The sequence below is a fragment of the Lepidochelys kempii genome, chromosome 19 (genome assembly GCF_965140285.1).
Source record: "Lepidochelys kempii isolate rLepKem1 chromosome 19, rLepKem1.hap1, whole genome shotgun sequence".
NCBI classification, from domain to species: Eukaryota; Metazoa; Chordata; order Testudines; family Cheloniidae; genus Lepidochelys; species Lepidochelys kempii.
In genome coordinates this window covers 3,857,570-3,884,536 of record NC_136398.1, presented here as the reverse complement: position 1 = coordinate 3,884,536, position 26,967 = coordinate 3,857,570, and the positions used below count along the sequence as shown (strand labels likewise).

Genomic DNA, 26,967 nt, shown 5'->3' with positions numbered 1-26,967 from the left:
GTTATTCAGTGACAAATCCAGCCCTGCAAATCTGGGAGGCGTGCGAGTGGGGAGTTTAAAGGTGAACTGCAAAGAAAAAAATTATGACCCTGCCATCACTCCTATGTTCGTGAGTATATGACTAAGCGCTTGCTGAATGCATTTCTTTTTTAAGCTTGGCTTCTGTCCTTTGCGTCTACTTTGTTTCCATGCTTGTTGTCGCTCCCCTTTGTCTTCAGTGCCTCAGGAGACCTTGATTAGTGTAGGCCCGTGACATCACTAGTGCCATGGAAATGCAAATCAGCATACTGTAATCTGAACTCCTGCTGTCCCCGCAGTCTGCCAGCTTCCTTCTCCCCACCAATGGTGCCCTGTGCTGGGAGGGTTCTGAGACAAAACAATGGTAACTGTGTAAAAGAAAAACAAACCTAGGCTGCTCCCTGCATTTAATTTCCTGCTTTCTCTCCTGGGCAGCCGCGGTACAAAGGTTGTGTCTACACTAGGTTTTTTTCTGAACTATTGCTCTCCATTGCTAACAATGATGCAGCCCCACCTGTGGGATGCAGGGCTCCAGGAGGCCACCAGCATTTTAAGCACCGTGTAATCTAAAACTACTATCTCAGAGCAAATCTAGAGACTGCCAGCACCTTGTCTACACTAGAGCGGCCACTGCAGCTACTCTGGTGGAGCTAGACAGGAGCAAAGGCTACAAGATCCATAGACAGTCTAAACTTCAGCTGCTAGATCCCACGAGCTTCTGCCTAGGGGGACAGCCCTCATTCAGTCTTAGTTCCCCTTTCCCTGCTGCCATCCTCCTCAGAGCCTGTGAACACTGTCCTCTCCCCACATCCTATCACAGGCAGGAAGGCCCAGCCTCTGCGCATTGCTGTCCCCTCCTCTCAATGATCCGGTCCTGAGACCCCACAGTCCCTTGCTGGTGCCATCCCCGCCTGTGCTTGAAGGGTGAAATGACTGTGAATAGGTGCTTTCCCCTGCCAGGTGTGCCTCCCCAGCAATCCTCTTAGGTCAGGTCTTCACTGGAAATGTTAGTGATATAGTAATATGCATCCGATGAAGTGAGCTGTAGCTCATGAGAGCTTATGCTCAAATAAATCGGTTAGTCTCTAAGGTGCCACAAGTCCTCCTTTTCTTTTTGCGAATACAGACTAACACGGCTGCTACTCTGAAATAGTAATATCAGTTAGGGATATAGTATTTTGGTGACGTTTCTATACCAGCTAAAGTCCTAGTGCAGACACAGTTATACTGGCATAGAAGTGCTTTGGCTGGCATATCTTATTTCGCTTGCTGAACTAGTATAAGCTAGACTGGCAAAAGCACTCTGTGTACAAACTGTGTGTACACTAGGCGGGTTTGCATGTATAGCCAGGTTGGTATAGCTATACCAGCACATCTTTTCTAATGTAGACCTGGTACTTCATTCACCTCCCTCTCACTGGCAGAGCAAACCTTAGCTCCTCCCCACGCTCCCAACCCTCTCCTCCAGGTTCATTTGCAGACCCAATAATAGTTACAGATTTTTCCCTAACATTCACCCACTCCCTCCACCTGCTGCTATGCTGGAAGGAGAGGGGGGGCCAGGAATGCCAATCCCACAACCCATCGTGTTGCCTGAAAGGAGACAAAACAGTCCCAGGCTAACCCCCACATTTCCTACCCCAAGAGTTCCCTGCTGGTCTGTGGAGTGATGGTGGTTATTGAAACAATTGGACACTATGGCATGAATGGATCGAGTGGCTGCTGGCTGGTAGTGGGAGGAGTAAAGGTAGGGGAAATGCAGTGCTGTGAATAAAAAGAAGGCCTTGCGCAGGGTGGCAGGCTTGAGGAGAAGGAAAGAGATTGCACAGCTGAGCTGTCCTGTGAGTTGGTTCGGAAAGCAAACCAAATACCCGGTCAGGATGGTGTATTGTGTGTTTTCCTTTTGTACTAATGGGCAGAGTAGTGGCAAATTCTTTTACCACTTCCCTTCCAAGGGGAAAATGAGAGCAGCATGGACTGAGGTTCGCAGAAGGGAAATGAGCTGGAAGCCAAGTAAAAATAGCATGCTCTGTGAAGATCCCTTTGATGAATGTGATTTCTCAACGATGGCGGACATGGCATGATGCTGTGGATACAAAAGAAACCCTCTGAAGAAGGAAGCTGTCCCCAGACTGAGAATACGAGCAACTGCAGGGCTGGCAGCAGGGAGTAGAAGTCTGAGCTCCAATAGAAAGCATTTTTGTGTGGTAAGGGTGTATGTTCAGCGTGACAAGCCACATGGCAAAAATGGTTTAGGAATTATTTGTATTGCAGGCAAGACTCCAATGTAACATTTCTATATTGCATTTCCCAGTCATCCACGAATGCAGAGGTGGATCCAGCGCGTGCTGATGAGAATGCTAGTCCAGGTGTTTCCGAACTTTCTGGGGCAGATGTCAGGAATGTAAAGAGCACTGCAGTGCGAGGACAAGCAACAGTGAGTACAGCTGAGGAGGTATCTCTTTAAAGGGGATTCTCTCACACTTCGAGGTTTCCATAAAAGGGAAAATCAAAGTCACTATTTTTGCTATTAAAAACTATAGGGAAAAAAATGGGTTTGATATAAATAAGCAAAATGAAGCTGAACCCTCCCTATTAACACTGAACCTAAGAGACCGAACTCAAACATCCTTTCCAGATCACTCCAACAGGAGGTCACTAAAGGAAGGTCTTTGCTGAGCAACTTTTCTGTCTAATGTAATTTGTCTAGGTTTGTGTATCAGGCTCATCACCATCATATCGGAGTGCCTCTGTATTATATAAACTTGTGGGACAGGAGCTCTCTCAGCCACAGATTTCTCACTGGAACTGAGTGAATAATTGAGTTTTGGGTTTGGTGGCTGAACCAAAACTCTGGAAGAAAAAAAAAAGTGTTTCGACCTGAAATGAAGTTTTTTGTTTTATTGCTTACATTTCAAGGTTTTTTTTACACTTTGAATGTTGTTGTTTTTTTTTTTAAATATAGCTAAATTTAGAAAGGAAACATTGTTTCAGACAAAAAGTGAAAACGTTTCCTTGTGAAAATGTCAAAACAAACTATTTAGACTTTTAAAAAAAATTCAATTTTTTATTCAACCAAAACTATTCACCAAATTCATTCATCGTTTAATTGGCCCCAAAGCTGCATTTTTCAGTGTATAGACTATTTGACCAAAATTTTTCTCCCAGACCTATTTCTCATCCCTCGAAAATTGACCTGCTTGTTTGCTAATACAGCAGTAAATGTTTTATTCTATAGAGACGTACAGTTCTGTTAACTCCAAACTTCCATTTTTTGAAATCGCAGCTGTTCATATATTGTCCTATTAAGGTCCCAATGTTTCAAAACTGAGCTCCCAAAGTGTACACAGTGTGCTCCAGAGCCATGCTAGCCATGATTCTTCCAGGTAATCCCACAAAATAAAGCGAAGATGCTCACAGAATCTGCCTCTAAATTTGGAAGAAAACATTATTATTGTTATTTATTTGTATTGGATCAGGACAATTTAACACTTTTAAATGGTCCAAGTATTTGCAGCTGCAATTCTTTGAATCAAATTGAGTTAAAATAGAGGAAGGAGTGCATAGATAAGAATGTGCAATGCCGAGGGGTTTATTTGGATGATCCACACTCAGCTATTCATGACTGCGGGTATGTGGAATGATCATGCATTCAATTCATTGAACTGCAGCCTGCACATGATTGGAATTTCACAATCACTTTTTTTAGAAATGTCAATAATTTAAAGACAAATGCTCTTAAACAGAGGTGTGCCATAGGCTATGGTTTGGGGTTTTTTTCCTGAAAATTAAAACCAATTATAAATCAGTATACAACTGAGCCCTCACATCTGTCTACCTGTCTAATCTACCTGTCTGTCTATGTTTTTTTTTCTCTATAGTGTCCATCACCACGTAATCTAAGTCCTGAAGTGGAGTGTTTATTTTCACACAGAAAAGTCATAGTTAAGTGGAGTTTCGCTATAACAGGAGAGAGCCTACCTGGTTATTGCTCCCACTTCCTCAGCCCAGGAACAGTGGCAAGGGCTTTCTTCACCCCTTGCATTTTCAGGGGGCATTATCAGTTTTGTGTGTTGTTGCTACCAGTGGGAAGCAGCTGTGGCAAGAGTAATCCAGTTCCTTTTCATTCCAGCCTAAAAACAGATGCACCAAGAGTGGGAGTCAGTGGATGCCATATTAGCCTTTTGCCATGGGATATTGTCTACTTCTCTTAACCCTCCTCTATCACCTAGGCCTGATCCAAATCCTATTTAACTTCCACAGGGTATGTCTACATAGCACACTAAGTCCAGGCTCTGATTCAGATTTGAGCCTAAGCTCCCATTCCATTCACACACAAAATCAGTCTAACTCGGGTCAGCAAGCATATAGGACCCGGGTTCTAGGATTCTCCTATTGTGTTGGGACAGAGCTTGAATCTCTCTGTGACTCAAGTCCAAGCCCTGTCATTTTGCAGTGTGGATACAGCTCAAGCCACAGACCTGAGTCACAAGGTCAGCCTACTTCAGTATGCATAGCATTACCATGGCTAAGAGACTCATATTCAGCAATTGTAAACCCAGATTTACAATGGAGTGTGGATGCTCAGGTCAGTGGTGCTGGAACAATTTTTATAGTGGGGGTGCTGAGAGCCAATGAACCAAACTGTAAACCCTGTATATAATCGAAACCTCTTAAAGCCAGCACCCCTAGTTCCAGCACCTATGGTTCACGTGTGGGCTTGGAAACACACTCTACAAGCACAGGTCTTATAGACCTGGGCTTACAATGCAATATGGACATACGCATAGATTCCCGTGTGCTGATCAGGCCCCTAGAGCAGGGGAGTGGGCAGGTGGTAGTCTCTTTGGAATGCATCTATCTGGTATGTGGGAAATGCTGTACGCCAGGGGACTTAGCAGAGTGGCATCTGAGCACACTGGAGTGAAAAATTACTATTAATGGAGTGACGCTTCATTATAAGAAGATTGAAAGACCACAGAAATGTACTGATGTAATTTAGGACTTTCACTCTACTCCACTGGTAACAATCTTACCTATATGCTGCTGCACACGGTTAACTTAAGATGTGATTTTAAATGGATTTAATTAAACCAGTGCCCAAGGCTGTGTGGAAACCCTTATGTCAGTTGAAACGGCTTATTTCAGTTTATCTTAAATCAATTAGGAACAAGTCTAAGCTACATGAATCTAAGTCATTCTTAAACCAAAATAAGAGTGTCCACATGCGGGTTGGCACTGGGTTAATTAACCCAGTGCAAATCTTTGTGTAAGTAAAGCTAGAGTTTTACTATAGCTGAGCAGCGTGTCCTGCAGTATTTTTGGAAGAACAGAGTTATACACAATCTCATATACAAATTTTAATACAAACATGGTTAATGTTAGGTGCAAGATTAAGCCAAGTTGTGGCAACTTTGAAAATTTGTCCCATCAGTTTGCCTACTCCATTCTTAAGAGGGGCTAATGCAAGACTGGACTTTAGAATCTATGCTCCAAGGCTCTGCCTGATCTAGTTTTAAATGTCTCAAGTGACACGATTTTCCCCACTTCCAGTGGGAGATTATTCCACAAAATAATAAACCTCACTATCAGTAACACCGTACCAATACAAGAAAATCCTTTATCAGGCACACTTGTTAACAGCACATTGTCTTGTAACATTCAATTTGAATGACAGGGCCTATTGCTAACAAAAAATATTACTCAGTGTTCTGTGTGCATTTTCAGTATAGTGTCAGATCTGGGGGCTTATGCTGACATTTCCTCAGCTCCTCAGTTTACTTCTTTGATGAGAAAAACATAAGAAGAAAAAGCTTATTGTTCCTGTCGTTGTGCGCTGAACAACTCATAAAAAGTGTCACAGTACTCTACAGCATTGTTCCAGACACGACAGTGCGCAACATCAGTTTTGCAAACACTTGTGATTTCATTGAGCATCTGGGGATATTTCTTAAAGCCCCAGCTCCTCGAGTCATGTGATTACATAAAAATCTCAGCTTTCATTTCAAGCTCTAGCCCTAATGATTGTGTAGCAAAGTTTGAAGATGTGATCCCTATGCAACTTACAGGCTCAGCAACCAAAAGTCAAAGAAAAAGAACTTCACTTTTTTTTTAAATAATAATTTTTAAGACAACTTCATCGTATTCTAGGATTTGACAATATTGTTACTCCATTGTTTTGGGCCACTAATAAATATTTATACTTTGCACTTCCATCCATCCAAGAATATTAAGAGAACTTTATAAATATTAATTAAGTCTCACAACAAATTTATTGTTTATATTATATAGCACTTTTCATTGTGAAGGATTCCAAAGTACTTTAAGCTGTAACGAACTGATATATAAACTATTAAATAGTTAATTCATTTAAGGATGAAAAGTAAAGTATAATTAATAATTTATTAATAATTTATTAGGATACCGTTTATGCAGGGATCATTTCAACCATCACTGAAATGCAGCTATCTATGGCAAAGAATATGGCTATTGTTTAACAGCTGTTCAACAACAGTGCACATCAGATTAGGATAGGAAATGAATACTCTATTTAGTAAAAAAAATTAATTAACAATTAGATTATTTAACTAGTAAACAACTGGGATTATGTTGTTCATATTTATTATCCTTGGGTGCTGACAATATGTTTGACACTATACGAGGTAAAAGCTGATGACAGTCTCTAGCATGAAGGATTTACAGTCTTCATGTATTTTTGAAAGGCATATGCCCTGTTACTGGTGGGAGGTATCAAGGTGATGAACATCATTACAAAGCTTTAAAGATTTAAACCCTGCAAAGATTTAGATCCTGCAAAGATTTACATACAAGCTAAAGTTTAACTTAAAATCAGTGGGACTATTCATGTACTTAAAAATAAAAGGAGTACTTGTGGCACCTTAGAGACTAACCAATTTATTTGAGCATGAGTCTCTAAGGTGCCACAAGTACTCCTTTTCTTTTTGCAAAGACAGACTAACACGGCTGTTACTCTGAAACCTGTACTTAAAAATGAGACCTCTTGTGTGCGTAAAGTTAAACATGTGCAAATCTTTGCAGGATTGGGGGATTAGTTTCTGTAGAAACAGATCTTTGCTGAACCTATGACCAACAGAAATCTTTCTGCAAAATTGGGAAAGCTCCAATGAAAACAAATAAATTATCCTCCACATATTTGCAATCCAGGTATTGCACTGACAAAAAGTGAAATTAACTAGAAACTTACTATGGTATTATTATTAGTGAATGACATAGACCTGGACACTATAAACAAAAGCAAAACTGACTAATCTAGTTTCACTGGCCAGTCCAAGTGAAGGGCAAACAATAAATAGCTCATCAGGGTAGGGACTCTGTCTATTTTTGTCTCTAAAACAATGGGGTGCTGATCCCAGGATGGGAGAGATGCACCTCGGGGCTCTGTCATAGTATAAATATTAATAACAAAAATAGATTATCTCAGAGATGAAAGATAAACAACATCCTTTCAGTGCTAATTAACTCAGATGTCATGAGCAACATAGGGGAGGAAATTTGTTTGAAAGACTATATTATTTTTAACTTGCCGGCTTCCTTTAAATAAACAAATACATACTGCCTCCAAGAGTAATGTCATGACACCACGAGGTCACTTCAAGCATGGCTTTGATGGGGGCTTGTGAACAGCTTGGTCACCGGGACAAAGTTGCCTTATCCCATCTGGCAATCCCACAGAGGGTGGGGACCTGCAGCCAGTCTTCACTGAGGCCAGTTGGTCCCAGGTGCTAGAGGGGAGGGCACCATGGCATGAGGTGGGGATGTTGTGGTACGTGATGGAGGCAGGGGCTCTGGTATCATGGCCTAGCTGCCGCGATGTGAGGCCTACGGTGCGGGTGCCGGAGTGTGAAGTGTGAGCGTCACAGGGCGAGGGGGCGCTGTGGCAAGGTTGCCCGGGTGCTGCGGCGTGAGGCGGGGAGTGCGAAATGGGCGGCGGGCGTGCCAGAGGGCGAGGGGGGGTAGGGGGGCACCCGGGCGTGGGGCGCGAGGGTGGGGTACGGGAGCATGGGGGAGGCCACTGGGGCACTGTGCTGAGGCTGCAGGGGACGCCTTGGCACGAGGTGCCACGGTCCCCCTGCAGACAGGCCACAAGTGCTGCCTGGTGGAGTGCAACCCCTAACAAACACCTCCCCCTCCCTTCAGAGCACAGAGCCCCTGGGTCTCCACTGAGGCTGCAGGCTCTGGTCCCCGCCCCCCCCAGCTCAGCCTAGAAATGGGCGCGGTGCCCTTTAAGAGGGAGCCAACCTGGACCTGAAGGAGCAAGGGGGGGGCAAGCGCGCATGCGCGGGGAGGGGGGGCGGGGGAAGCTGAGCCTCAGCGCATGCGCCTTGCGCATGCGCACTCGGCCACCCCCCCCGTGCTGGGGCTTGTCGTTGCAGCTTTAAGAGGTTGGCGGCTTGGAGGGTCCGACCAGCCTCCCCCCCTTCCGCCCCCCCGAGGGAGCGGCCTAGACCCCCCCACTTCCCGGGGAGCCCGGTCGGAGCCCCCTCCCCCGCAGCAGGGCTCGGGGCCGACCCCCACCGCTCCGTGTCACCTCCTCCTCCGGGGGGGCGAGCGGCAGAGACCCCCCCCCGGGGTGTGAGGGCTGCGGGGGCCCAACATGGCGGAGGCAAAGGAGGAGGGACCCAGAGCTCGTGCCAGGGTGAGCGGAGGGGGGGGCCCGGGGGGAGGGAGGCTGGGGAGGTCAAAGGGGAAGGGTCAGGGGCGGGTCAGGGGGAGGGGGCCTGTGGGAGGCGCCGGCCCGCCGAGGAGGGGGCCGCGCTCGCAGGCAGAGGGGCAGGGAGTGGGGCAGCCCGGGGGGGGGTATCCGGAGTGTGCTGAGCTGGTGGGAGGGACGCGCGCCCGCTCCCCTTTGTCCCTGTTAAAGGCATGGGGCAGCCCGTCTCCGCTGTTGGGGGGGCGCTGATCGGGACCTGGCCCGTGGAGGGAGGGGGAGCAGAAGCCACCTTTTAAAGTGGTCTTGAAAAGATGGCTGTCTGGAAACGATCCTTCTTTCTCTCCTCCCCCCCCCCCCCAACCTCCCCTGCCAAAGCCTCGGCAGTCTGTGGCAGGAGGTCCTGACCGGGCTGGGGGCGAGATGCCACCATAAAGCCGGCTGGCGATGCCATGACCCAACAAGCGAAGTCCCCACTAATTGAGGGCATGGAATCCCGTAGCTAAGGTGCATTTCAAATGTTGGAAATTTTCTCGGTTTCCCTAAAATTTTCCAGTGCCAATCAGTTGAGCGATATGACCGCTGTAAAATTTTGTAAGGGAGTGTCAGTTGGTCCTCCGGGTGTCATCATTCGAACAACACAATTCAAGTTCATTAGGTTTCATCATTGGGATTTAATTGTCTGGCTTTCCCTTGTTTAAGCACACGCTAGTTGTTTTTAAAAAGTTATGTTCATTGTCCATGCCAAACCAAAGTGAGTTCTCAGCATGGCAGGCTCATCCAGTTCTTAGCTACTCGGACTGCAGCTACTATATGAGTCCTTCAGTTTCACAGTTAAGTCTGCATGAATATTAGGCATGTTATTTTACCACAGTGATAAGGGACCTCAGTCATAGATTTCTTATTCCCTGTGTTTAGTTGCCTGAAGCATAGCTTATAAAAATAAGTTTTAAAGCATTTTTCTAAATAAATGTGCAGCAAGTCAGTGGCTCTTTTCTGCACTTGTATAACTCCAGTTGAAAACTGTCAGTAATAAGTGAATCAATACTAACCTGGATTTGAGCTTCTGATTTAGAAAAGAAAGTTTGTATCCCATTACCATTCTTCTGAGCTGTCCCATTTCCATTGTCTGAAAGATGCTGTTTATGATGAAGTCCTTTCAAATTCTGGACCTTAGAGACAATGAGAACAGAAGTACTTGTGGCACCTTAGAGACTAACAAATTTATGTAGTTAGAGACAATGAGTATTCTCTACAAAACTTTTTGTTCGTACGTATAAAAGAAGATTAACTTAATTAATTTGTTTCAAATAACATGAACCTTGTGATTGCTTAGTTGTTAGGTAGCATATGTGAATCTTCTGGATGTAATTGGCAACACTGTCTAAGCAGTTTTATATTGCTCAAGACTACCACAGGGTCATGGAACATCAACATAATGTTGTCTTAGATCCCAATCCTTCAAACACTTATACATTTGTGTAGCTTTATACTCGGGAGCAGTCCCACTCAACTTGGTGCAACTCCCCACAAGTCTAAAGGTGTGTGTCAGTGACCAGGCTCTCAGATATTACCAAGGAGTTGGGAGGGTAAGGGACTTGATGAGAGAAATACATTAGAAAATACAAGGCAAAACTTCATTTCCACTCAATTCAGATGTTAGTAATATAGGTCTTCTGTGAACCTATCTTTCTCTTAGGTACATTATGCAGCGTTTATTGCCAAATGTATTCCATCTTTGAGAGGAGATGTTTGGGATACGCAGTGGTAATGTATTGTGAAAAGAGGAAAACCATGAATTCCTTTCCTTTCTGGATATCCTAATTACCTTTAAACTTTTTGGTAACCTGATAAGTTATAATGCTTGCATATTCAGAAATTGCTCTCATCTGTGTTAAGAACCTCCTCCACGCCCCCCCACCCCTCCCGGCCCCATACCTTTTGCAAGGACTGTCACTCCAGAGTGATAGTTCTGTACATGTTGAAATTGTCATCTTGCTAAATCCATTGGATGCAATCTTGCAACTTGATCCAGGAACATCTGCAAAGAATGAAGGAAAGATGAACTCTTTGCTATTGCAAAAAACAAAAAGCTGGCCTTCTATTTGCTTTTTAATAATATTCTGCAACTTTTAATATTAAAAAATCACTATAAAAGGAGATTAGTGTTCTCCCCAAAACAACACTGATACATTTTATAAGGAATATAAATAAACCTAGTTAAATTATTAGAAAACTACTTTTGTATTTATAAATGCTAAAGGTTTAAGTTGAAGGTTGTCCACTAATATATCTTCTACTAAGGAGTGAAATTCTTTTTTTTTTTTTTTCAGTGCCTCAGATGTGCATGTCACTTTCCTCTTAGTTAACTGTAATGTCCCTCTCTTGAACAGATTACAATTTAAACAGGGCATGTATTTATTTAGGTTCTTATTCTGTCATCCTTACTAAAATCAGTGGGAATATTTGTGGAGTAAAGTACTAAGTGTGAGTAAAGTTAGGCAGCCTTGGGGCCATGGAAATTTAAATTAGCACTGATAGACAAGCAGGCATCTTACATCAATAAGGCAGATATCTTCAAACATTTGTTAACTTCAGTATGATTCTTGTGCCATTGAAAATAGAAGGAAATGTTCTCTCATTTGAGAATTGCTATTGCTGAACCTCCTTCAGTGGTACAAAGACATTATAAACAGCCTTTCATCTTGGCAGGGGGTTAGACTCATGGTCCCTTCTAACCCTATGATTCTCAAAGGCATTTACTGTCACAGTCCATCTCTCAAAGAACATGTTGCTACCATTATCCTTCCACACTTGGCTGCTATATGTGAATGAAATGGGCCTGATTCTCTTATACATGAAGACCACTTTACATTGCCAGAGCAGTGTAAAGGGGTCTTCAAGTGGAAGTAAAATATACTTAAGCACACTTTAAGGCCCTTCACACAACTAGAGCTGTGTAAAGTGGCCTTGCAGTGAGAATCATGTCCAACGTTCTTGAAATGGACCTGTTTCCATCTTCACCTTCTAATAATGTCTAAATAATATTGTAGCTGATTCTGTTTACTGAATTTTCTTGAAGGACTCCTGTCAATAGCCCCCTCTATCCAGATGGCTGCTGTCTGTCCATTTTATAACGAGTTCCTAGCTGCATAGAAACAGAGCTATTGTAGCCCAGTCCTGTTCTTGCTGATAACAGCTGTGCTTTGTAATCATCTCTACCTGTTAAAGTAAGACTTCTCCAGTAGAAGACTTTTCATCAAGCCCTTGTCATTAGGGTGGCAGCTGCTCCTGCTTTCTAGTGTCTTAGCCTATTTTTTGCTTTCCGTTCTATAGTGAAAGCAACATCATGTCTCTACTGGTGAAAAAGGGAGACAGGCAGAGAAGAGCAACAGAAGTGCATTTTTTAATGTCAGATGTCTAAAGGGAACACAAAAAGGATGTGCAAGGATCCATATGGGGAATTACCTGGAGCAGAAATTGAGCTGTGCCACAGGGAAGATTAAATGGATTATATCAGGAATGCAGTAGGAAGTCTGGCGAGTTGGCCTCTTGTGTGGAACTGGTTCCACCAGCAGGTAGTGTCTGCACTGCTAGCAGCATAGTTCACGCTGAAGCAAAGATCACATGACAGGTGAGTTTGAGAGAGATAGGAGGTCTGCTACCCTGATTTGCTGTTTAGCCATCTCAGGAAAAAGGACACCCATGTAAGCCATAAGAAAGGTTAGGGAATGGTGCTCCCCTTATAATTTAAATGTCATCTAGTTCTCTATTTACCCTTTCCTTGTTCTTAGTGCCATCTGTCTGCAAATGCTACTTTCCAGAAACTGCAAGGGAAACAAAAATAAAAGTAACTAGTTTTTTAAAGACGTCTTATCTGTAGCTTTAGAGTACGAAAATGTTCTTTGTTCAACAAATGCATGCTACTTACTGCCTTTTTTAGACCAGTTGAGAACTGGTAATGTTGTGAATACCATAGCTGCTTTGTATTTTCCATACATTTTTGCTATATATTAGAAAGCAATCTCAAATGTAATATTTGATTATCAGTGCAGAACTATTGCTTTTCTTTGGCTTTTGGCAAAAAATAAATTAGAAAGGTAAAATCACAGTTGGTCACCTATCAAAAATGTTTTTGGTTTTTCTTTTAGTTCCTCCAGAGAGAACTAGCAGTCAGATTGTAGGAATGCTTTGACAATAATATTGTCTCTAACTCAATAATACTGCAATGAAATTGCACATTTAGAAACTTTTAAGTGGCCTTTCAGAAGCATATAAAAATTGGAACACATTTTGAAGTTTCAAAGTGTCTATGTGTAACTCTTAATTTTCATTGAAAAATATATATGATATTCAAATATCATTGTAATTAAAACTTCCTTAACTGTGGTTTCAATTTTATGGAAATCATAGAATTTACCACTTGCTTCAAAAACATAAAATTCTAGCTGTCCAGCAGTTCCTCCCCCCTCCCCCCACCTCCTGTGAAAATCTCTTATTTAGGCCATGATTCATCAGACTGAGATTGGCAAAGTATAAGAACTTTGATAATTTTTCTGATTTGACAAGTGTTGCAGTCATCTGTGTGTGCCAGTCCACAATGCAAGTGCTGAAATAACCTTTTCACACTATGTTGCACTGCAGGATTTTAAACACAGGAGCATAAGACCAGAGAATTTGGGCTGGATTCTCATTTATAACAGGGCCACTTTACACTACTCTGGCAAAGGAACTGAAAATGAGAGTAAATAATATCTATGCCAACTTTAAGTCTTGTATTGCATGTGGTACACAGAATATTGTGGCAGGCTGAACTCAGCTGAACAAAAAATTTCATAGAGCAGATGTTCCTGTATCTTTTGTTTAATTTTTTTATTGAAATTTATTCTGATTTTTTCAGTAAGTTATATAAGTTCTCCCTTTGATTCTTGAATATTTTCAAAGTTCCAACAAGTTAAAAAGTAAGTGGAAATTCTTTGCTTCTTCATTCTGGTACGTACTGAAATATTTCAGCTCATGATGAAGTATTGTTTAATTGATACTTGCTGTTAACATGAATGTTCATGAAATTTGATGTTGCCCTGTGAAAGTTGCCATGGTTCTTCATGAAAAACGATACTTTTTCCATGACAAAAAAAATGTAGCATTAGCTAGAAAATTGTTTAGGGAAATCACTAGGGTTTTAGTAAAAAACAAACAAAAAATATGTCTTTGGGAAGATTATATAATCAGCTTTTACTTCAGTCTTTAATACATTAATATTCAAAAGACTCTCATCTAAAGCTAAGTTAATAGCAAGTATACAGTGAAATATAGGTGGGAGAAATAATGTAGAAATATTCATCATGTAAATTAAAATAAATCAAGAAATGTTTAGGTACAAACAGTAACAAAAAGTAATTCCTGAAATTAGCATTTGAGACCGATTAAACATATACAGCATTCATAAAATTTCCCCCTTAGAGCTGTATCCATAATTATTCATAAATCACCAAGAGTGGAATCTCCAGTCATGCTCCAGAGACAGCGGAGGCTGGTCCAACTGAACACTGACAGTATAGCACAATGAAGTCTGGGATATGAACCACGAACAGCCTCATTATTCCTCAGGCCAAAGTACAATGCCTCTGTACTAAACACTCAGTAATAATAGAAAAATTAAACCCCAGTCTCTCTCAGTTCAGAATCAAACAATCCTTTTTAGAGCATCATTCAGAAAAAAGTCCCAATCAAACACTACAACAAACATCAGACCTATGCTTTTTCAGTTTAGATGGAAAAGCCAAAACAGAGTTCTACATATAAATTTAATTCTGTAACTAGAAAGCATAAAGTTCATCTACCTGTTTGAATTAAAAATATCTGAAATAATATATACAAATACTCAGGCTATTTATTAAAATTCCACACCAATGTTTATTAGGGCTGTCATGGGATTAAAAAAATTAATAGCGATTAATCGTGCGATTAAAAAATTAATTAATCACACTGTTAAACAACAATAGAATACCATTTATTTTTAAAAAATTTGGATGTTTACTACATTTCAAAATATTCATTTCAATTACAGCACAGAATACAAAGTGTACAATGCTCACTTTATATTTATTTTTGATTACAAATATTTGGACAGTAAAAAACAAAAACATTTTATTGTTCAATTCACCTCATACAAGTACTGTAGTGCAATCTCTTTATCATGAAAGTTGAACTTACAAATGTAGAATTATGTAAAAAAAAACTGCATTCAAAAATAAAACAGTGTAAAATTTTTGAGCCTACAAGTCCACTCAGTCCTACTTCTTGGTTAGCCAATCACTCAGACAAACAAGGTTGGTTACAATTTGCAGGAGATAATGCTGTCTGCTTCTTGTTCACAGTCTCACCTGAAAGTTAGAATAAGTGTTCGCATTGGCACTGTTGTAGCTGGCATTGCAAGATATTTACATGTCAGATGTGCTAAAGATACATATTTCCATTCACGCTTCAACCACCATTCCAGAGGTCATGATTCCATGCTGATGATGGGTTCTGCTTGATGATGATCCAGAGCAGTGCGGACATGTTCATTTTCATCATCTGAGTCAGATGCCACCAGCAGAAGGTTGATTTTCCTTTTTGGTGGTTTGTGTTCTGTAGTTTCCACATCAGTGTTGCTCTTTTAAGACTTCTAAAAGCATGCTCCACACCTCGTCCCTCTCAGATTTTGGACGGTGCTTCCGATTCTTAAACCTTGGGTCGAGTGCTGTAGCTATTTTTAGAAATCTCATATCAGTACCTTCTTTGCGTTTTGTCAAATCTGCTGTGAAAGTGTTATTAAAACGAACATGTGCTGGGTCATCATCCAAGACTGCTATAACATGAAATATATACAGACTGCAGGTAAAACAGAGCTGGAGATATACAGTTCTCCCCCAAGGAGTACAGTCACAAATTTAATTGACACGTTATTTTTTTAACGAGCATCATCAGCATGGAAGCATGTCCTCTGGAATGGTGGCTGAGGCACGGAAGGGCATACGAATGTTTAGCATATCTGGCATGTAAATACCTTGCAATGCCGGCTATAAAAGTGCCATGCGAATGCCTGTTCTTACTTTCAGGTGACATTGTAAATAAGAAGCAGTCAGCAGTATCTCCCGTCAATGTAAACAGACTTGTCTGTCTTAGCGATTGGCAGAATAAGATGTAGGCCTGAGTGGATTTGTAGGCTCTAAAGTTTGACAATGTTTTGTTTTTGAGTGAGCTTGAGATTGAGTTTAGTTTTAGCTTGTTTTCCAAAATATCTGCTCTGTAGACCAGCACCTTCTTATTTTTCTGTAAGGGCACTGGAGCATCATGTGCTTGCATTGTGGTATGAATTTCTATATCTTTTATGTCTCCTAAAATTGCTTCACTCCTGTCGACCATGGAGTGAGTTTTCTGGAAAGTATCACAATGGATGAAGAAGTTCTAGGCTGCTGGTAATAGTCATTTTGAATGCTGTCATAGGAGCCAAATGCTACAGAAGAAACAGTCTAATCTTTACCACTAGGGTCCTCATCTTGGATAGTTGTTTCCAGCATGTTTAATTTATGTTGGCTATTTTTACTGGGGCATCTTGTACAAACTGTCTTGTTTTTGTGCTCCCATTTATTTATGTGGTGCAACAATTCAAAACTGTCCTGTGGAGCATTTGCTGGTGGGTTACTGGGAGTTTTTGGGTCACATAATAATGTTTTTGGAGGTATCCAGATTATGTATAGCAGACATTGGAAACAAGGAGGAGCATCCAGTCTAGCTGCCTCTACTAAGAGCCACAACTATGTAGGAGGAGAAGAGGAAATAGGAGCCAGCCATGGGAACTAGAACCACAAGCTGGACTGGAATTTTAGCCACCAGCTGGAGGGGAATGTCCATGATTATGAGAGTAGGGGAAGGAGAGGATCAGGTGGCAAGGCACCATGTAAAAGAGAGAGGAGGAACAGGCAAAAGAAAGCATCAGCAGGGAAGATGAATTAAAGAGCTAAAGTCAATGTCCTGATTACATTGTTTCAGTAAGGACAAAACACATTGTAGTAGAGGTATCTAAAAACAAATAAAGGCTTTCCTGTCTTCCATGTAAGCAACTGTTGTAGTTGCCACAGGACAGTTTTGGGAAGGGAGGTAAAGACCACAGGTCTGTTATCTGGTCCACCAATCAATCTATTAACATAATGTCGACCACATGGTGAAAAAGTCTGAGAATCCCTGAAGTAATATTTCAGCAACCAGAGGATAGCCCATTCCTGTATTTTCTTAATTTATATGCAAAGCCCTCTTGTAGGTCTCTTATTTGGGGGTGGACTAGAGCCAAAACCAGAAGGAAACAGACTCTGTCTAGAGTTATCACTGTCTTCAAAGACTTATTGTCGTAAGTTTAATAAAACAACCTATGTTCTGTTTCAGAGTAGCAGCCCTGTTAGTCTGTATCCGCAAAAAGAAAAGGAGGACTTGTGGCACCTTAGAGACTAACCAATTTATTTGAGCCTAAGCTTTCGTGAGCTATAGCTCACTTCATCGGATGCATTCAGTGGAAAATACAGTGGGGAGATTTATATACACAGAGAACATGAAACAATGGGTGTTACCATACACACTAACCAGAGTGATCAGGTAAGGTGAGCTATTGCCAGCAGGAAGGTGGCGGGGGGGAGGCGGAAGCCTTTTGTAGTGATAATCAAGGTGGGCCATTTCCAGCAGTTGACAAGAATGTCTGAGGAACAGTGTGGGGGTGGGGGGCGGGAGAGAGGAATAAACATGTGGAAATAGTTTTACTTTGTGTTATGACCCATCCACTCCCAGTCTTTATTCAAGCCTAAGTTAATTGTATCCAGTTTGCAAATTAATTCCAATTCAGCAGTCTCTCGTTGGAGTTTGTTTTTGAAGTTTTTTTTGTTGAAGAATTGCCACTTTTAGGTCTTTTTTGCCACTTTTAGGCTGTAATCGAGTGACCAAAGAGATTGAAGTGTTCTCTAACTGGTTTTTGAATGTTATAATTCTTGACGACTGATTTGTGTCCATTTATTCTTTTATGTAGAGACTGTCCAGTTTGGCCAATGTACATGGCAGAGGGGCATTGCTGGCACATGATGGCATATATCACATTGGTAGATGTGCGGGTGAATGAGCCCTGATAGGGTGGCTGATGTGATTAGGCCCTATGATGGTGTCCCCTGAATAGATATGTGGACGCAGTTGGCAACAGGCTTTGTTGCAAGGATAGGTTCCTGGGTTAGTGGTTCTGTTGTGTGGTATGTGGTTGCTGGTGAGTATTTACTTCAGGTTGGGAGGTGTCTGTAAGCAAGGACTGGCCTGTCTCCCAAGATCTGTGAGAGTGATGGGTTGTCCTTCAGGATAGGTTGTAGATCCTTGATGATGCATTGGAGAGGTTTTAGTTGGGGGCTGAAGGTGATGGCTAGTGGCGTTCTGTTATTTTCTTTGTTGGGCCTGTCCTGTAGTAGGTGACTTCTGGGTACTCTTCTGGCTCTGTCAATCTGTTTCTTCACTTCAGCAGGTGGGTATTGTAGTTGTAAGAACGCTTGAAAGAGATCTTGTAGGTGTTTGTCTCTGTCTGAGGGGTTGGAGCAAATGCGGTTTGTATCGTAGAGCTTTGCTGTAGACAATGGATCGTGTGGTGTGGTCTGGATGAAAGCTGGAGGCATGTAGGTAGGCATCGCGGTCAGTAGGTTTCCAGCATAGGGCGGTGTTTATGTGACCATCGCTTATTAGCACCGTAGTATCCAGGAAGTGGATCTCTTGTGTGGACTGGTCCAGGCTGAGGTTGATGGTGGGATGGAAATTGATGTTCTGTTAGTAATATAATTTCTGACAAAACAATTGTTAGTGTGGTTAACTAGTTAACCTCTTGGGAGATACACTGAGTAAAGGAAAGTGTGACTCTTAGATTCTGGTATGCTGGTCGTCTGGCCCCAAACAGTATATTTGTAGTCATCATTGTCAGTTGGCTGTATTAATTTAAACGCATAGTTTTTGTTTTTTTATAACGTGATCAAAACCTCAATCCTGTGAGTTACTGAGTGACCTCCTCAACTCACATTGAGTTAAATGGGAGCAAAGGGCTCTCCAGCACCTTGCAGGATAGAATCTGCTAACTGAGGAAATGTTAACTTTTTAGAAGCTGCGGACAAATTCTTCTAAGCATACACTTTCAGTCTGGAAAATACAAACATTCTAATGGGTTAATAAAATATGTAAAGTGAAACTTAGTTTGGAATATTTCATCTAATGAATATCGCATCAGTAACATTTGCTGCTAAAATGTATAGGTACTGATTTTGATTTCATCCTGGTTTTATACCATTGTAACTCTGACTTCAGTGAAGTTCCTCCTGATTTACACCGGTATAATTCTTCTAAAATTAAACGTGAGTTGCAGATGTGTTTCACCACAATCCATGGATTTGGGGGATGTGTGTATAATGACTTAAATGGCAGGAGGAGGAAGGATGTTCAGCATGTAACTGATGTAACCCCCCCAATTCCTCTCGCCCACTTCCCCCCACCCCCCTTTTTTTTTTGTTTTGTTTAAATGGTTGTAGGTTCCAGGCATCTAGATTGGCAGGCTTCCGCTCCATGTGCACCAGGCTGGTGGTTTTGCAACCAGCACAAAACTGCTGCAAACCACAGCCTTCCTATTGGGGGCCATTGGGCCAGGTAGGAAGGTTTCCCCCCATTATTGCATTTTTTTGGTGAGGATTTTTTTTATGGGAGTAGGAACCCCTTCTGCTTTTATTGGGTACAAACTACGAGTACCAAATAATTTTCAAAAATATGCAATAAAGTGTGTGTATGCATGTGAGGAAACCATTTGCCTGACCTCCTATAGCTTTGTTGCAATCTGCAACTGAGATTTCTGGGTGGGTGGGGGTGATGCCATCAGCATAATGCAGGGTTAGGCTTCATGTATAGTAGGAGCCTAGATGCTTGGGTAAAGATGCTAGCAACTCACTGTTAATCTATTAAGGATATTTTGAGAATTTTTATTTTGGTGCTTAGGTGGCCTATTAACCTTGGATGAAGTATAGCTTTACATTTTATCGTGAATAACAAGGTCAGAAGCAATACGAAACAGAAAAATGTCTTCCTTGGTATTTTTTAACATGTATGTAGAATTGTTAGGAATTGCCTATGCTTAAAAAGAAAAAAATAACTGTAATTAAAGGGACATTATCAAGGTTAGGCTAAAATCTTGATTTTAAAAAAATCTGGGCCCAATCCTATGAGTTGTTGAGTATTTACAGTCCCACTGATTTTAAAGGATACATCTCACAGTATTAGTACTTCTATGTACTTGGCAATTATTCTCTAAAATGTATGTTGTAATGCAGTTTCTTTGACTTAAAAAGTAGATTGACAAGTTCAGTGACAACCCATATATATTCCCCCCTCCCCCCCAATACATGTGGAGAAATGATAGGGTCTTGTTGATACTTCCCCATTATTAAATTTAAATTTAGTTGTATTTTTTTTTCTGTTTCAGAATAGATTTGTATCTAAAAATGCTTACAATGTAGTAGAAATTAAAATTCCAGAGACATGTTATAGCAAAACTTTTTTTCAACTATCTCCAGAAATAACACAGAAATACATTACACACCCACTGCAACTGAATGGCAGAAATAAGACGCTAGCTACAGGCAGCTGAAACTGCTGAAGCTGCTAGGGGGCTCTGTAGAATTAAATAGCAGTCTTTAATGCACTACTCTGTGGCTCTCTTATTCACAGATCTCTATGGCTCTTCTGACCTCTAGGGGTTCTCTTCCTGTTGAAGTGCTTCTTTTCCTGTAGCAGGTATTTGCAGCAGGCTGGCTCTTTGTTACCCTCTGCTCTCCTCACTCTCTAGGTGTTTGAAGGTATGAATCAATTGGTCTCTCTGTTATTCTGCAAAAGGAGCCCTAAGAATGGCCCACTGATTAATTTTAACTATTTGTATTGTACAGGTTTCAAATCTAGGAGGGGCAATGTGATTGGCTGAATGCCTAACAACCCTCCAGTGATGTCATGCACCAAGGGTCAGGGAGCACTTCCTGACCTCGTTATACCTGGGTTCAGGAATATTAATTACATTTTGAATGACCTTTTTTTAAAAAAAATTCTGTCTTCTGTAAAAGTTTTCTGTTTTCCAAAGCGATGTGGCTGTGGTGTGTGCGCACATGGGAAACTGCATAGGAGGTAGGAAACTGTGGAATCTGTGATTTAAAAAATATATATTACAGTTGACCTAGCATCCCTGCCTATAATCAGCCCTAAAACCTATGTGGTGAAAAACTGTGAAGGGAAAAAATATTTCAAGCTTCCAAGGGATTGTTACAAAGGAACAAGGGAGGGAACTTAATGGTTTGTTTTTAAAAAATGTTATACTTACCTGTTTTGCATAAAAAATGAAATTGCCAGCCTCAAGGCAGCCTTACTCTTTGTATTACACAAAAATAATTATTAGTTAAATGTTTGGTTTATGGATGTTGTTGCCATTTTGAATGACATTGTAATTATGAACAAGTTTTTAATTATTTCAAATTAAAGTGTTTAATACTAAACTACAGTTAATGCCCTTCTGTCACCTATGCCAGGCAAAAAAAGGGGCTAGTGGTGAGTTTTCTAGTGTCTAATAATTCTGATGTGCCTTGCAACTTGAGTAAAATACATTTTACACAGCAGTGTGGTTTTTTAGATGCTTAGGCTTAAAAGGAAGAATTAAACTAAAGCACAACATATCGGATTTACTTCAATTAATCTGACAATTCTGCTAAATATTTTGGTGCCCAGCTTATCAAAAGCCTTATTTTCTTTAGACAAGCTAACACCTAAGCAGGCTTCTTGTGTGCACAGCTGAAGAGCACTTTGGATATGCAGAATACAAGATAATGTAATCTTCAAACTTGAGAAAATACTTAAAATCCATATTCTTCTAAAACATCTCCATTATGAAAAATAGCAACACATAACTTTTGCTAGTTTCAGAATTTAGCTGTCATAAGCATACCTATCACACTAAGTGCACTTTATAGAAATGATGTGACATGAATACATAGCAAAATAAAACATCCTCACTTAGAAAAAAACTCTTTGGCTAGCAAAGTGGTGCAGTAATCCTATATCTTGCCTCAATTTATTAAGATCACTTTTGGAAATACACTTGGAACATCAGGCACAGACTATTGGAGCTTGGTGTGCTCCATCTTCTTCCAGGTCCTTCTAGCTATAACAAATGTGCATCATAAAGAAGTGTGGGTGATAGATACAGTACATGGAGCTCTGCCCTGCAATATGTGGGATACTTGTGATATGCAGAGTGCCCCCAATTCCCACCGACTTGAATAGGGGTTGAAGGTGCTCAGCAAGATCAGACCTATAAGCAGTAGGATCTGGTTTCCAAAATAATACTTGCTACTTATATAGAAACTTACATGTTTAAATAGCTTTACCGATATTAAGTGAGCCTCACAACATCTTCGTGAAGTACTGGCATCCTCACGCTAGTTTGGGAAACTGAGGTGCAATGTTCAAATTAACTTTCTCAGAGTAATGCAGTGGGTCAGCAGTTGAGCCATGATGAGAATTCCTGGACTCCAGTTCCGTACTTGGATCACTAAAACACATTGCCAGTGATATAAGGAGACCAAACTTAGGGCAAAGTGAAGGCAGTGTTCAGAAGAATTTAAAGTGGTATGGACTAACAATTTTCTCATGTTGACTGGAGCTGTAGATCTTACAGTAGAGCTACCGTGAAGTATTGTAGTCAGAGAGAGGATCAGAACATTGCCTTAAATGCAACGCAGCATTTTTTCCAGTATGTATACCATTTAAAGGGATAAGACTACATGCAGAAGCACCCAATAAGGCCTGTGGTAACTAGTGTGAGGGTATTATGATCCACTGGTAAGGAGTGTGTCAATTGTCCTGTTGTCTATTAAAACCTATGTGCAGTCAAGTCAGGAGTACAAAGTGATGTAGTAATGTGAGTAGCAAGAACACTCATTTATCTTATTTTATTGCTAATTTTTGCAGCTAGCTTCCTTAAACTCTGCTTTGGGACAGTGCTGGTCAAGCAGCTTTTTATGGGGAAAATCTTTCCTCCCGTCTCCTCTTGTTTGTTAATTGCAGTTGTTGTGAGTCTACTTATAATATCACACCAGAACATCTGTATTAGCATAATATGGTAATTTATAAAAACCCTGCTATTTTAGTGTCCCTGTATTACTCAGTGCAACAACACTTTGGTTTTGGATATTGACTTTTTCTGTTTCCTATAAGATGGCTATGTTCTCATCCCCGTGTAGAGTAGCTGTGTACTGCTTCTTGTAATCAGTAGGATACTGTGCTGTGAGAAATTGCTCTGTACACTTACGTACTATTTTGTATATGAAAATAACCTCACACTCTGAAGCTAGCTCTTTGTTCCAGTTATGCAACTATAGGACTATATTATTTTTCTCCTAAAATTTTCTAGAACGAAATTGTGCTCCACTCATCAGAGCTACACTAGTGGTAGAGCAGACACTTGAAGGGTGAGCCGCCTAAGATTGCACTATGACAAGCAAAACATCTGCCTTTTTTGAAAAAGCAATAGCCAATCTGCAGACTTATGTTTTTAGGTCTTGATGATGTGTGGTGCTCAGAACTCTCAACCTTCAGAGACTTCTGTGGGAGTTCATGTCACAGGGTTCTGCCCTTAGAAAACTAGGCAGTCTAGCCTCAACTTTGGAAGGTCAGAGGAGTTTTGAGGGATGGCTGAAAAGGGAAAAAGGAGAATGCAGGTGCTGTACTTGCTCGGTACTTATTCAGTGCAGAAAAAATGAAGGAAGTTGTCTTTTTATGCCCATAGGAAGAGGTAGGTACCTCTTCCGGAGACAATCTGAGCAATTTGAGCCCCTACCTCCAAATGGCTCTTGGGGTCTGTTCCTTCAACGCAACAGTGTGATGGTAAAGAAGAGCAGAAGCTTAGATAGACTTAAGGGAGATTGGATAGTTCAAGAACCAGGGCTGCTCCCCAACAAGTTGGGGCTACGCCATTATTAGGGTTTCCTTGGAAGTTCAGTGAAAATTTCTGTTCAATATTCAGGAGTGTTTTTTGTTTAAACTAAACAATATTGGGATGCATAAGGAATGGGATAGAAAAATATGTTTAATATCATTGTATAAGTCAAATATATATCCACACTTGGAATACTTTGTTCATTTCTTGGCACCTTCTAAAAGGCTAGAGCAGAATAAATAGAGGGCATTCAGAAATAGAGGACATTTGTTTGGGGCATGGAAAGACTTCCATGTGAGGAAATATTGGGACTTCTTAGAGAGATGACAATGAAGAGATAGAATGATAAAAGTATACAAAGTAAAGAAGGTATAGAGAAGGCCAGTTGGGCATTCTTATTTACCCTTTCTCGTAATACAAGAATGGGGGCGGGCACCCAAAGAAATTGAAAGCAACAAATTCAAAACTGCTAAAAGATAATTATTTGTTACAACAAAATGTATAAACATGGAAGTTACTTCCATGAGATAACATGGAGACATAGAGTTTAATGGGATTAAAAAATGGATTAGAAATATATATGAGTAGTGAGAATATCCACAGTTACATTAGTTAGAGGGGAAAAAAGGGATATAAACCCTCACCCTTCAGTGTATAATTAAACCACTGATTGATAGGGGATGTTTTCCCCAGTCGCAATAGGCTGGTCATTGAGTTGTCCATTTTGAGGATTTTTGCACCTGAGGGTTTCGGTGCTGGCCACTGTCAGAAACTGTATACCGGACTAGGTAGACTGATCAGGTATTATAGTCCCTATGTTCTGAAGCTTTATAGTTGGCCTTATTGGCAATAGGCAGAGAAGTTTCTCCAACACATCTAGACTTGGTACCTCTGTTCTCAGTTCTTGCTTCTGCCTTGACCTAAGTAGTTACACTCCAGTATGTCTTTCCCAGATCAATTACTCCTTGTTCCTGCTGTGGTTGAAGGCTCCTCCAAGTCTGCTAAGAGTCCCAAGAAGGGAACCTATCAAGAAGGATATTTAATTCTAAGGTGGATTGTGTGATATACTGTATATAAAACTAGGGCCTTCAATGGTTGCCAGCAGGGTAAAACAAAGTAGAAATAAAAACACACTAGTGATCTATTCATGTTTTCATGTATGCCTTGAATCCTGTAAAAAGAATAAATCCAAAAGGATCTACTAACGCCCAAGGAAAACGTACACATCACCTCTCATTCTGACAGCTCCATAGAGGAAAGAGACAAATCCAAAACAGGTTTTTCCTTCAAGAATAATCTGATGGTTGAAAATGTGGTAAACACTTTAAAGAGCCATTCCAAGCCGTCTAAATTGCAAATATTTTTCTGCCTGTTCAGAGAAAGAACATGGTATTGTATGTTGGCGCCTAAAGTCCCATAATGCTAGGTGCTGTACAAACACTTATTGTTTACAATCTAAGTTGAACCTCTCATTTCCCTGAATGAAGCAGTTAGTTTATTGAAGGGGCAAAACTTACAGGTGACAATTCACAGGATCTCTCAGTTTCTATAAAGTGACAAAGGATTGTACAGTACTATGTGAAAGTGCCCAAGTTAGAGAGGTCCTCTACAGGATAAATGTCTCTTTAACAGTGATTTCTTTCCAAAAGACTTCAAGGATGGAAAAATTGATGTGTTCTTGAGGTACAACTTTCCAGCTTCAGCATCCTCCATGTAGACTCCATTATCGTCTGATTCCTTGTCAAATTGATCATGGCAAAGTTTTGAATTCCATAAAGGACACATCCTGCAAATCTGCCATAAAGCAAATATCTCTCTGGCCCCTTCTTCATCTCTAACATTTTATGGTTCTGAATCCCCTCCACGGAGCAGAAGTAATTAGGGTTCTAACACTCTAGCCTCCAGGAACTACAGGACTTCAGCACTTTGCCAGCACGTATGGGACCTGGAGAGGAGGAAAAAGAGCTAGATTCTGAACACGTGTAAGATGACTACCAAAGGCTATGGTGGATCCTAAAAATTAGTTCTCAGAGCTGCTCAAGAGCTCAAGAATCACTTAAGATTTTAATGCAACTCAAGAAGGAGAATGAGTTTGATCTAATGTCTCACCTCCATTGGAAACTTAAAATGCCTCACTAGCAAGTTTTCTCTAGTATGTTCTTTGTCCTCATGAAGAAGAGTGAAAACATTGCTACTGGATCTGGATGTAGAACTGAACCTCTTACAGGAGACTTCCAGTATGGCTACATACCTGCACACCCTGAGGAAATGGCAGCAAGTGCCTACTGAGAATCTGCTACCAGGGATACTTCCAGTATTGCATCCTTCTCTCTTGAGTTCTCAATATCTAGGTACCAGCGTTAGGAAGAGTTCTGGATTTATAGATCCTGATTTTATTCTCACAGTGATTTTTACACTAATGTAACTCTGTTCACTTCAGTGGAAATACTCCTGATTTACACTAGTGTAATTGAGAAGAGAATTGGGCCCACAGACCAGCCTGAGATTTGCATCTCACCAGACTACCAAATTAATGCATCCAATGAAGTGAGCTGTAGCTCACGAAAGCTTGTGCTCAAATAAATTTGTTAGTCTCTAAGGTGCCACAAGTCCTCCTTTTTGCAACAGTAAGAAAGCTCAAACCTTCCAGGAGCTACACATTACCTAAGGGGATGTCTGTTTGTCTAATCTTATCTTCTGCTCCAGATGAGGAAGGCAAAGATTATTCTAGCCTCGATGGGAAGTTTAACTTCTTTACCTCTTACAGTTGCCTTCAGAAAGCAGATATGACTTAAAAAGGAAGCTTTACGATTTCCACTGAAAGGAAAGATATGTCACCAGAAGAAATAGTAATAATGCTGTTGAACATTCTGGTTCTCCTTGGTGGACATTCTTGCTTTGAAAAGCCTCAAAGGATGCTATCAATGTTAACATCTATCAGGGAATGTATAATGAAAACACATGTTCCGTACAATACATAAAAACAAGCACTTTTCAGTTCTGTCCCTTACTCTCATGCACTGTCAGAACTCTTGGGAAATAATGTGTTACATTATATGTGTGTTACGGAAAAGGGAAGATTCCTTGGCCAAATGGCAAGAGTATCCGTTATGGTTATGCAGCCCATAAGGTCAATGGAAGTTCTGTGTGCTGTGGTCTCTGTATTCATAGTGTGCTGGTCGCCTTAGTCTTTGGGTATGACAAAGGCTAATTTGGACTACATTAGGCCTTAGTTTCCGTTGGG

General features: G+C 41.0%; 1 protein-coding gene and 1 long non-coding RNA gene across 12 annotated transcripts in view; both read left to right on the top strand.

The window, feature by feature from the left end:
- LOC140900355 (uncharacterized) lies at positions 1-6,342 on the top strand. 3 transcript variants are annotated; one of them, XR_012155610.2, is made up of 4 exons: positions 1-109; positions 1,974-2,225; positions 2,333-2,455; positions 3,900-6,342. It is a non-coding gene; the product is annotated as an uncharacterized LOC140900355 (long non-coding RNA). The 3 variants fall into 3 exon arrangements; XR_012155609.2 differs by lacking the exon at positions 1,974-2,225; XR_013634827.1 differs by lacking the exon at positions 1-109 and having other exon boundaries at positions 1,837-2,225.
- A 2,052-nt stretch (positions 6,343-8,394) lies between these two features.
- LOC140900495 (zinc finger MYM-type protein 4) overlaps positions 8,395-26,967 on the top strand; it is a 55,770-nt gene continuing 37,197 nt past the window's right edge. For 3 of the 9 annotated variants that reach the window (XM_073317852.2, XM_073317860.2, XM_073317861.2), the window contains exon 1: positions 8,396-8,695. In XM_073317852.2, coding sequence (XP_073173953.1) covers positions 8,654-8,695 — 42 coding nt within the window. In that variant the 5' untranslated portion in view covers positions 8,396-8,653. Of the gene's footprint in view, positions 8,696-9,085; positions 9,215-12,043; positions 12,342-15,926; positions 17,342-20,636; positions 20,921-24,676; positions 24,774-26,967 lie in introns of those variants that run through there. The other 6 variants (XM_073317856.2, XM_073317858.2, XM_073317859.2 and 3 more) reach the window with 6 other exon arrangements.